Consider the following 12,677-nt stretch of genomic DNA (forward strand, 5'->3'; position numbering starts at 1 on the left):
TGATTTTTGCACATCGCAAACATATCACACATGCATATATATACATGTATTTATATTTGTGATGCCACACATACACCGCATAACATAAATAAAATAAATAATATTATCATTTAACACTAGACCCAAAAAAGATTAACCTATACCTATTTATTTTTCTAAAAGTTAAAATTAAAAAAAAAATTTATAAAATTAATTATCTGAATATTTCAATATATAAAAGTCAAAGAAAATTTCAGAAACTGTGATGTTAAAAATAAATTATATAATTATTTTTAAAAATGTCAAAGAAGTTATTTTGACCCTATTAATAGTTCTAGGCCGGTATTCATAATCAGATCTTATTTCAAGACCGTCTTAAGTAATATCTTAAAATGCTAATACGGCTCTGTGATTGGTTAATGACATCTTAAGATTGTACCGTACTTAAGATGGTCTTAAATATAAGAACCGACTATGAATACCGGCCTTAGAGTGTTAAAACACAATTGAAATAAATATATTTTATATGTAATATATCTAAAGGGACAGGATACATGGGATAAAAGATTAATTACAAATTACTGAAATTGATAAGTAGAATAATGAACATTTATCGTTTATTGTCTTGCAATTGTTACACGGTAATATAATATATTGTATAATAACTGTAAATATCGAGTGTAATCTCTTACACTGAATAAACTGTACGTAATCCAAACAATTATTACTAAATTTTCGTCATTTAAAACTGCATGATGCGATATGTAACGCAAACAATGCGACATCCGAGACGTCATCTTAATAAAACAAAGTGCACCGATATAATTGCGCTGTATGTGCTTCGCAATCGATAAGATAGCTGCCGTGTACGTGAAGCTATTATTACATTTGTAAGTATAATTGTTTAGTTGATGTAAGTACCTATACAATTAGAAAACTACGAGATTCTTATAAGTAAGAAATTAAACGTAATTCACGTTTCATTTGATTTAACGAGTCTCAGAATTAATTCTAGATTGTACAACAATCAGAACAGGTGAGGCAGTTTTAAAGTTGATTTTACTCGTACATTGATATTTAAAACTTTGGTTTCTATCTCCTCCCTAATTCTCGACGCATTTATATAAACGAGCTAACATTTACCGCGTGAAAAATATAAGCAATGAAAAAATGGTATGTAATAATTACATACATATTAATTAATAAATGGAAAAAACATATTTTGTAAATTTTCTTTTGATTGACGAATAATATACGAAAATCGTGATCAATTTTTGGACAATCATCATCTTTTTATGACATTGGGTAAAAATAAGTTGGAATTTTGTTACTAAAATGACTTTTGGCACTTTGAAAAAATCCAAATTCCAACAAAATCCTACAAATTAGAGTATCTCGAGCATATAACACATGTACGACTTATACAGAATTAGCTTAGACGCGTCAGTTTCAATTTCTCAGCGTATACAAAGATTATAATTCTAATACTGTAAACAATTAAACATTGTAAAAGAGACAATGCACTGATATTGTATTGCAAACGCGTAGTATTGCACGCGATATAATATTGTACGTCATTATTATTCTATAAGTTTACTATTTGTCACTAATGCATACAAAGACGAATCGCATTAAAATTTTTATCTTCTATCACTTTTGGAAGACTGTCGCATAATTGTATACGCTCAAACATACACATAAATGTTCAAATAAAAACGAGTTGTATACAAATTGTATAAAAAGTTGATCGCGAAAAGGTCATAAATTTCACAAAGGTGTGTGAACATCTTTTGATTCCGTATTGCCATAAAGTGTCAAAATAGCGTAAGCCGTTGATCGTACTTAAGAAGAATTATAAATAAAATTGATTGTATAATGTTGTCGATAAAATACGCTTTCAAGCGTGATTGTGATTATAAATCTATATTTACAGATAATGCGATGAGTTTTTGATTTTATGCGTAGAACAAGAGGATCCTTAGTTCTATGATATAAATAGGATGAAGATGATAAGTGTAAAGCTCCTAGAAACCTTTTAACAACGAGAAGAAGAATGAATGGGAGCCTGTCGCGTAAAGGATTTCGATCCGTTTTATAACTTCTGTATCTTAAGTGCACTAATTTCACACACGTCAGTCGGGTAGATCAATCCTGAGAGTGAAGGCAATCTTCATTGTCTACCTTGAAAGTGGCGTAAGTTCTAATGTACATTGCAAGATCTGTGCGTTAAGTCAACTTGATTATATCTAAGAGTTAACTCTTGCGCCGTTTTCAAGATCATCTCATATCACGTCGACTGCATACGGATTCACCGTCGACCGTCGTCTACTATAATTAAATCGGCAAATCATAATAACGCGAATCACTTAGATACCTCTAAAATAATATTGCGAAACGACCAGAGAGAGCGAATAACGGCTCTTCGAGTCTTTAAGTAAGATCGCTTACAGACGTTATTATAGTACAACGCGATGCAACACTAGTAGAGATCTGTCGCATCGATCCGCATCGAGTAAAGCTCTATCTAAAATCGGCGAAATCGCGATGTTCGTTTCTTCTCCCATCATAAAAGTTCTAGACACTATCAAACAATCACTTTAACTGTGATACAATTATTGAGATAGTTAAAACAACTGTTTGAAATTATTACAACTTGAAATACCGACGACGGGGAAATAATACATTTTACTCTTTAAAAGTCGAAGTGTAAAATGTCACTCAAAACGAGTGAGATGCAAGTGTAACAAAAAGTGAAAATTAAGCCTGTACATTTTGAGTGATTTGTCACTCTAAGAAAGACTGAAATTGTGCTCTGGAGTAAAATCGTACTCCATTTGAGTAAAAAAGCACTCTTTTCGAGTGCAGTAAATTGGTGTCCATAAGAGTAAATTTTGTCTCTACAATTTTAAGTGGAAAATTTCACTCTGTTAAAGTCACTCATCAATTACTTTTAGTGATTCACTATAGCTTTAGAGTTTTAGAGTGATATTGTATCACTCCGGTAGCTTCTCTAGCTTCTCTAGCTTCTCTAAAAATTTAAGTGAAAAATTTACTCTTTATCAGTGCCGAGTGACAAATTATCTCTCTTTCGGAGTGACTATCGCAATCACTTTAATATGTTAATGGCGAAACCACTCTATGAGATTTAGAGAGTATATTGCTGCGATTTCTTTAAGTCTTCATTATTTTCGCTTTCTATCGAATCGAAGGCGTCGCATGCGCGACTAGCGCTATCAAAAATAGTGCCATTTTCATTCGCAAAAAATGAATGTTACTACTCATTTCACCTACGATCAGTTATCTCACTTACCGTATCTGATAAATGGCAGATATAATTGTATAAAGCCAATTTTATCGCTTGCAATTTATTATCCCAACATATCGTCTTCAACACAAGGCGTGTACCTGAGACTCCCCCGAGTCGCTACATCGTCAGATTACCGTGTCCTGATAAGCGGGCGGTCCACTGAGGACGAACTGTCGCTGGCTCTGCCTGACAACGTCGGTGCGATTAGGCACCTGCGGCGTCGCCCTGACGCCGTGGTAATTGCTGTAGCTGGATCTAGCGCTGGCCGGCCGATTGCTGTACAGTTCCTCCATATCCTCGCCGTTCAGGCTCTGCGTGCTGGTCTGCTGGAACGTGGGGTTGCTCTGGCCCTGCCACTGCATCGGGTTCACCTCGCCGGACGACGCTTGCCAGTTGTCGGTGAGATTGCGGGTGGAACTGGTAGTCGGATGTTGCTCCCAACCAGCGAGCGGACTTTGACCGACCGGGAAGCTGGACGAAGCGTTCGAGTCCTGGGCCCCAGCCGGCGGCCACAGGGTCGGCGACGACACCGCCATGTTCACCGCCTCCGACTGCCAGTTCCGCTCGGCGGCGTTCCGCTCGCCGCGGTCCCAGCCGACCGCGATCCGGTCGTAGTTGAGCGTGCTCTGCGACAGCGAGCTGACGTTCTGGTTCGTCAGGTTGCTGATGCAGGGGGAGACCGTGTTCGCGTACAGGCTCTCCTGGTGGTCCATGATGCGGTTCACCGGGTTCTTGCGGCGCGACTGGCGCACCGAGCTGCGCCGCGTGCTGGACCGCCGTGTGCCGTCCCGCGAGATCACAGAACGTCGCTTCACTCGGCGCGGCGTCATCGGCTTCGGCGACACGCTGCTGTCATCCTGCACCGGCGGCTCGGGCTGCGAGTACTCAATGCTGTACAACGGCCGCGGCTGCTTCTTCTTTCGTTTAGTTCGTACTGTCGAGGAAACAAAGAGAGAAAGAGGCAATCAGATTCTGCGGTGCGGTCAACTTGACTCCTTTTTTGTCTGTTCACTCACAATGATCGAGTGATTGATGATCAAACGATGTTAAGGGGAGATACTCGTCTCTTTGACCCCTTTTTTGATAATTTTTTATAAAGAACTGAAAGTTTGAGACACAAAAACAAAGAGGTCAAAGAAACGAGTCTCCCCCCTTAAGTATAAGAAAAACAAAATTCATTATTTCGTTAGGACGATCCATAACAATCCTGTTTATTCTAGTTTCTTTCTATTGTTAAAAGTCTCGTTTATTTTGCTTTGAATTATTTTAAATAATAATTTTAGGATTACTAACTAAATATTTTCATAAACGTATTTCCTATCTTTTCAGTAAATAAATGTATTGATAATGATGAATTCTTTAATCAAAATAATTTTCCTGCAAAAAGTAATATTTGCATTGAGGTATCTCAACAATTTCTAAAAAATTCTAAACATTTAAAAACAAAAATTTAATAACAAAGAAATGTAGAAAAAATAAACGAAAAAAGATTCCCCAGAAAACCGCACAGTAGGAAATTGTTAGAAAAAGGAAAAGAAAGAAGAGTGAAGGGTTAATAAATAAAAAGCAAGCGAATAGCGACATTGCGTATTTATTGTTCCCAATTAACTGCACCAAAGTAAATAACGTGATACAGTGGTTAAATACAAAACTCATTATAACGACCTTAAAAAAATATAAATATTCTGTACAAACTTGAAAGAGATGCTCGATAGAGACTATACTTGATTAGAAATATTAAATCTGAAGTGACACAAATAAAGAAAACCCTGCGTTGTATTCGAGGTTTTACTTTACTGCAACTCTCTTCAGAAATATTATTTATCTAAGCCAAATATAAAGAAATAGTAATATTCTGTATCTAATAAAAAAATTTCTCATTGTCTGATTTCTTCACGTAAGTACTACAAAAACAGATATGTACAACAATATTACACAATTAATATAATTTTCATCTCTATCATCATATCTCTATAAATAAGATATCGTATGTACATTTGAAATCATATATGTAACTAATCAAAGATAACGATCTTGTGGCATGTAACGTATTCGTATACTACTCTAAAAAAAAATCTAATTTAGGTAAATACATAATAATAATCATTATTCTTCTCTCGTATTAAAGTTCAAGATATAATTACATCTATTTCTCTCTTAGCAGTCTTTTCTTTGTAATTGGCATATTTAGCTACGTATTAGCTACTTTTTACATCAAAAGCTAATAAAATCTGCTAAATTTTTCGTTTGTGATGTCACTTCAGATTTCTCACTAAATTTTAATATAACGCAAAAAAATCAGTCATTCACGTGTGACACGTCACAAAACGGATAAGATTTTTTATGAACGTATATTGCCAAAAAGAATATCTGAAATTTTATGCGTAAAGAAATCTCGATTAAATGTACCCGTACATAACAGGGAAATTTAATCTATACATTTAAATATTTTCTATATACGAAAACGAATATGAAGGCTTTCGGGGATTAAAAGTACTTGCAGTCTGCTAAATTGAAAATACAAAAAAAAAAGGAAGAAAATCACAACTACTATACATGCACTACTAAACAAAGGGAAATCGTGTCATGCGCGCTCCCTTGTTTAAAAGTTCATTTAAATATCTTACAATAAAAGAAAAACTCTTCATAGCACCGGATCATACCCATAAAACCCGAGCTATAAAATAAACTAATTAAATGCTGTCTAGTCGTTTCAGAGTACCAACTTAAAGCCTCTATCCATCCATGTAGCATACGTAGCATATACGACAGAGTTCTGTAGAAATTTATTATATAATCTCGACATAGAGAGAATCTAGAAATAATATTACTGCAAAACACAAAATGTGTGATTTCCGTCAAATGTCAAAAAGGTTTCTCGCATAAACTTAAAAGAAACTGATAAAGCTGTAGGTATAATTTCACGCCTAAGTAATACGTTCCGGTCATGCTGTGTCTTACCAACATTTTTCTCTACGTATATAGCGTGCGTCAAGGTCTCCCAATGCATACAATTGTCAAGGTATCGCTAATCAAAAATCTCTCGTACACTTATAAAACGATAAATATTCCGCGTGACCTTAAATACAGTTTCTATACATATCACAGTAAATATACCAAATTTATGCGTAGATCATGAGCAGTACGTGTAAGTGAATCATGTGCAAGATGACTCATGTTTATCGTCCACTCCTCTTAACTCTTTCTGTACAAATAAATGTATATAAATTAGAAACTCTTTTTTCTGGCTTTTCATACTCCCCATTAATGTTATCGGCATTAAGGTGGCAGCCAGAGATAACAGTTTAGTCTAAAATTATTCTTATCTTGCACCATTACAGTACATTGGTATCTTAATTGAATCATTTATTTGTTTGTATTAAGCAGTGAAGAGAGCGGAGGGTAATTCCGAATCATCCCACATGTAGATATGCAACATTTATGAATTAGTAGGTAAGTCACACTGCATTGATCGCTTGTACGAACGAGCAAACGCTTATTGAACACACACAGTTCGACGTTTCAGTCGATTCGATGCAAAGTACGAAGAACACTGTCAATAAATAAATATTATGCAGTAATGTTATTATAGAAACACACAACTCGCAATTCAGATCGATGGAACCTGCTAAAGGGGAAGGCATCTAAGGGCTAGGCATCTAAGGACCTACGCTAATTGCTCTATTTGGCAAATACAGGAATTATAATGTTACACGTACCGCACGAGTGGACACCATACGCGGTGGTATAGAAGTTTTGCAGTTAACCTGTTACTTTTCTCGCTATAAGAGAGCAGAAGACAGGGACTTGCGATTTTATCTGCCAATCGTGTTCAAAGAGAGTGCCATCAATTTTAATACAAGTACCTTTAGGCCAGTAGCCTAAATACTGAATACAAAAAAAAGTGGAAGGTTCTCCGTTTTAAAAGTTATTCGCGTGCAGGGACAACGGCCGGCTGTCTCGTTTTGACTGAGAAGACGACCGGTCGCGCTCGCTCGCCGCTTGATCAACGGCCAATCTCGGATCGGAGTAAAACGACCTCAGCGGCTGGTCGCGCACGTGATCGATGAAGACGCGGGGTCTGACGGGAGGATTCCTGGTCTGCTTCGCCGCCGCCGTGACCTGACGGCACTTGATACGCGCGACCGGGCTGTACTTGGCCGAGTGCGGATAGTACAGCCGGTTTTTCTGATATCGCAGCTTAGCGGCGCTGTCCAACGAGTCGTACTCGTCGTACGCGGGCGACACAGGTCGCTGCAAATGGTCCACCGGGTTCAGATAGTCGACCGAATAGTCTAGGTTCTGGAAATCGCGGCTGAACGAGCGACTGCTGTTACTACGGACGGTGTCGCTCTTGGGACCGACGGCGTTGATCGCCTTGCCGCGCGCGGAGCAACCGCCGCCGCCGCCGCCCAGCAGCTTCTCGCCGCCGCGCTTTGGAAAACTCGACTCGCGATAGGCAGATTGGTGGGAGCTAGCTGTGCCGGTCGGGTAATTGTTCTGAGCGGAATTTTTGAGGGAGTAGGCGGGTGGTGGAAGAGCCGAGTAGCTAACGTACATAGGATGCAACGGCGTGTGGCCTGCCAACCCGAAGTCATCACCTCCGACAAAGTCAACTGAAATATCATTCAAGAATCCATCGCATTAGATGAGGTCCGCTGACGACGAGCCGAGGATAAGCAGTGCGTTTTAACGAATCGATCGACAAAGTGAATACGCGACAAGTGTAACGCCGAAGATATCATTATGTTACCAAATTGTTCTCCCCATAAAGTTTTTACGAAGAAAAAGTGTCCTATCTCAAAATTCTTGATTGTAACATTTCGTGCCTATTACGTGGCATAGTCTGCTTAATTTTGCTGCGCCTTCGCAATCGTATTTGTAATATTCTTGACTGAAAAAAGTGAAAATCATACCGTATACTGTTAAGACACAACACCATTCCGTTCATGCGAAGGTAAAGAAACGCTATTTGAGCAGTATCGTGTAATGATAACAATAATAATAACAACAGATACGAATTACAAACCTCAAGATGCAAAAAGTTTTACGTCGCTACATATTGAAAACTGAATTTATACGCTATAACTTCATGATTATACTATGAAAAATTATTTAAACGTGCCAAAAGATAGACAAATATGTATATATGGCGTGCAATTGATGAACGTGATTAAGCGGACTTACCAAAATGGAGGATCAAATCCACCAATGAAATCAACTGTAACCGATAACCCTCTTTTCAAGCAATATAATAAATAATCGCGTGTACTTAAACATAATTAGCGATTATTAAGAATATCAATAATCTTATCAAAGATTTACCTAATTTCTCATTACTAATTGATATTTTTAAAATGTACTTCTACTAGCGGTGATAAACTCCTGAACAGTTTAATGCAAAAAAGTATATTTTACTATGCAATTATGTATTCGGAATATAATATAACGAAAACATATAATAATAAAATCTAGCGGTTGTTTAAAACTAACATAGCTTTTGCGTTTTCCAGTTTACATAGAAAAAAATGGATAATTAATTAATCTCATTTATGTTCTTTATAATTATCTAATTATTACTGTAATGTTTAAATTAACAATAATATAAAAAGTAGCATAAATTAAAATAATATAAATTATAAAAAATAAATAAAAATATAATGGCTAGTCACTTTTAACATTTCTCAACATAATAGAATAATATTTGGCTTCCATTTCTTCTCTTTACCGAATATGCTGCTAATAATAACCACAACCTTTTCCCCCAATTGCTTATCATAAACCGCAAGCCAGTAAAGTGTGAAAGATTATTAATTCTTACTTCAAACAAATATTATCGTACCACTAGTATTTTTTGAAATATTAAAATGCATTCAACTTTATTGAAATCAAAAATATAATATTTTTAAATATTCTTGAATGCATTTTGATACACAAGAAAAGTTTTAAAAGTAAAATAACGTTGTCGTGCAAACTAAAGCTTATAATAATCACAATTCAACTCATATTAGTACATCTTAATTTTTTCTTCTGTAAGAGATAATAAACTTTAAAGTTTAAACATTAAAAAAAGAAAGAAAAAAGCAGTGGTTGCTCATTTATTATTACTGTGTATTTTAAGATTATATTAATTACTTTTTAAAATGATTCGTTTATTAATTCAATATTTTAATTGCAAGGCAAAATTCGTCGACGGAAAAAAATAAGACTAATACAAATAAAGAATAAACATAGAAATTATTTTCAATGCAATAATTTTTTTTTTTTTTCAGAAAAAAAGTACTGTTCTTTTAAAATTTTCCTTGTAATTCAGAATATAAATTATAAATCATTTAAACTCTAAAAATAAAATTTCGAAATATACTCACAGCTATCATCTTCCTCAAGGAACACTTTACTGAGACAAATTCCGCCGACAATTGCCATAAACTGAAACATATGAAATGGTTGAATTTTGGAACTAATACGCGCATAACAGTATAACAATAGCAAAATCTACGCAGTTATTATAATGCATTATGTGAGAAATAACTCTTCACTTACACCTAGAATACATTGCGTCGTAGCGTGTAAAATTTCTATCACTTCGTAATCTAGCACGCAGTCTGTTACGTTAGTGGGTCGCGCGGGTCGAAAAAGCTCCGGTTCCGTCACGTCGTAAACAGCTTTGCAACCTGGCCCGTTCACGTACCACCATGAAAAACTACCAGTGCCGAGGTTAAGTACATCGCTATCCTAAAAAGATAATAGTGCAATGTTATATCAGCTATACGTACGCGATAACTCACATTGTATCGTATAATATAAGCGTCTGTGATACTTACTTTGTCCAGTATCCCTACATTGAGGTAAAAGCATATGATAAATATGTTCCATCCTAGCCATAATGTATTCCATATACAATACTAAAACAAGAATCGCAGTTACTTTAATACAGACAAAGTAATAAATTCGACAATTAATATAAATATAAAGAAGAGATACGTCTATTTCGATGAATATGATCTTTCCATGATAGAATATATGTAGATTATTCTCAGATCAATATTTATGAAAATCTTTTTTTATTTACTTACGTGCGCATATCAAGAATAATTACTCACCGATATGATATATTTAGGTCTATATTGAAAGGCCCCAAAGAATCCTAGAATTACGAAGATAATGTTGAAGAAGTTGACCAGTATCGGGGCCCACATAAACCCCAAAAAGTCGAAGACTTGACGTTCTATGGTGGTAATCTGGAAGTAGAAATAAAATAAATCAACTGCACAACGCACAAGCGTCCAACATAGAGCGTAATATAAAGTGCTAAGTGACGAACAACTCAATTTCTACTGATTCCTTCTGAGCGTTCTTAATCTACGACAATTGCCCTATGTTCTAAATACTCGGTTAATTAGTCATTCTGAGTCATAGCATTTGATGGCGCTACATAGCTACGCAGAAGATTGTCCAAAACTTACTAAATTCTTTCAAAATATTCGTTTTAGATTATTGTTTCATCAATAAAATTCAATAAAAATTGGTAAGCAGTCTTACAATAAAATGCAAAGCATAAATGTTCGTCAATGAAAAAGAAAAAAAAATGACGAAAAGAATATAAATATAAGATATTTATATGCATTTTAAAAAATTTGTTAAACAAAAATTTATTTTATACACGTTTTTAACTTGTTGGTTTCTATATACATACAGAATTTTCATGCATCAATCATTACATTTAGATATTGAAATTTGATTTTACAGCATTCCAACGGAGAAATCCTTCAAACATTCCAAATTCCAAAGAAGAAATCTGAGAGAACGCTCATTAATTTTGCATTACAATTACTTTCTTACACTTCTGACACAAAAAGCAAGTCACTCGTAGCATGCTAGAACACGTAAAAATAAAATGCTCCAATATTATCGGAGAGTGACGTCCATGAAATGATGTAACGAAATCGCAATAAGGCTCCCTTTTTAGGGAGTTCCTCGAGATAAGCCCGCGGACCCGGGTCGATACGATAAAATGACACGATAAATAATCCGTGAATCGACGATAAGAGAAAAAAAACGTGGTAACGGCTCTTCCGCGGCTCTCCCAATGGACGCTGCGCGAGTGCGCGTCCGCTCTCACAAAGCAGCGTGCGACTAACGCTAATATCACATCACGATCGCGGAATCGGCAGAGAGAAACAGGAAAAGAGATAATATACGCAACACAATCTGTCGCAGATAAAGTCGCGCACATATACATATATGCGTGCAATATATGTAGGCAATTTATAGCCAGATACATTGCGGCAGAACGAAAGCTGGCTAACGCATCCGGATTAGCGTGCGCACTCACTAGCTGCAGGCTGCATATCGTCAGTAGGAAGTGCCTTCTGCTGCAAATTCCCATGTCATTTGGCCCGCGCTCCGCTCAGCGAGCGATCGCGCGCGTACGTACACTACGTACGATCGGAGCAAACGACGACGGCGGTACTCGCTCGCACTGCATCACTACTGCGGCACGTAATACCGATGCGCCATCGCCATCTTTCCGCTTTCCCCTTTCTGTGTTCACCGCCTGAGCGGCCTGAGACACTTGTCCCACCCTCCCTACCACGCGGTGTATATCGCTATTGTGCGCGAGCGGCGAACGCCGCAAGTGCAAGTGGCATGCAGCTACGTGCGCTCGTAGGCCAGGCGGAGCCAGCCAGGCGGACTCCGGAGCACGCACGCTCGTTTTGTCACGGTTGGCGAACGACTGGCCACCACCACCACGCGGCACGTGTAAGAAATTCACCCTCCCTCGACATCCCGTGGCAGCTGTGCGAAATAAACGTGTTGCTTTGGCTGAAATGAAACGAGAGCTAGTAGTCTCTATTCCGTTCGATTCTATTCGATTAGGGATAATATATACTTGTGTAACGTTCTTGAAAAGAAATAAGTTATGGATTTAGGTGCAGAAAATTAGAATCCTTAACCGATAATGCAAAATATTTGCATTTAAAAAAAAAGAGCAAATAGTAAAAGTTATAAGTTTGAGTATAGGTCGATATGTGTATCGACTATCGACACGATATCGCGATCAGGTCTACCAAGCTATAAATACGAATTTTCCCGCCGTCAAGAAAGGAACGTGTCCTTTAAAATAAAACTAGCAATAAATCGGATAATTAACCTAATTATCTAAATATCTACTCATCGAAATGTTCTTGCACTCACCGCGAGTAATATTTGAGTACTCGGCTATTTATTCAAGTCAATATACTCGGAAATAAATAATATCCGAATACAATTTGGCACCCATTCGCTAATAATTAAGTATTCAAATATCCAGCTATTCAAGTATAGCTATACGCTTCATGATTGCCTTTTTACTGAAATATTTTTGTTTAATAGAAATTTATTAATTATA

At 36.6% G+C, this 12,677-nt stretch overlaps 1 protein-coding gene across 7 annotated transcripts; it reads right to left on the minus strand.

Moving 5' to 3' along the window:
• Window positions 1-566: 566 nt before the first annotated feature.
• On the minus strand, window positions 567-12,033 carry Nkain (sodium/potassium-transporting ATPase subunit beta-1-interacting protein). 7 transcript variants are annotated; one of them, XM_077416371.1, is made up of 7 exons: window positions 11,622-12,032; window positions 10,390-10,527; window positions 10,111-10,191; window positions 9,830-10,021; window positions 9,655-9,715; window positions 7,845-7,902; window positions 4,078-4,220 (listed from the first exon to the last, which is right to left on the minus strand). In XM_077416371.1, exons 1-7 carry the CDS (start codon window positions 11,673-11,675, stop codon window positions 4,211-4,213), a joined length of 594 nt encoding a protein of 197 aa, XP_077272497.1. In that variant the 5' UTR covers window positions 11,676-12,032; the 3' UTR covers window positions 4,078-4,210. The 7 variants fall into 7 exon arrangements, with proteins under 7 accessions (XP_077272493.1, XP_077272494.1, XP_077272497.1 ...); XM_077416372.1 differs by lacking the exon at window positions 7,845-7,902 and adding an exon at window positions 8,474-8,507; XM_077416370.1 differs by lacking the exon at window positions 4,078-4,220 and adding an exon at window positions 8,474-8,507 and having other exon boundaries at window positions 7,760-8,180.
• Window positions 12,034-12,677: the final 644 nt, after the last annotated feature.

Source organism: Temnothorax americanus, unplaced genomic scaffold (assembly GCF_048541705.1).
Source record: "Temnothorax americanus isolate GAGA-0224 unplaced genomic scaffold, ASM4854170v1 Scaffold43, whole genome shotgun sequence".
In the NCBI taxonomy this organism is placed as follows: Eukaryota; Metazoa; Arthropoda; class Insecta; order Hymenoptera; family Formicidae; genus Temnothorax; species Temnothorax americanus.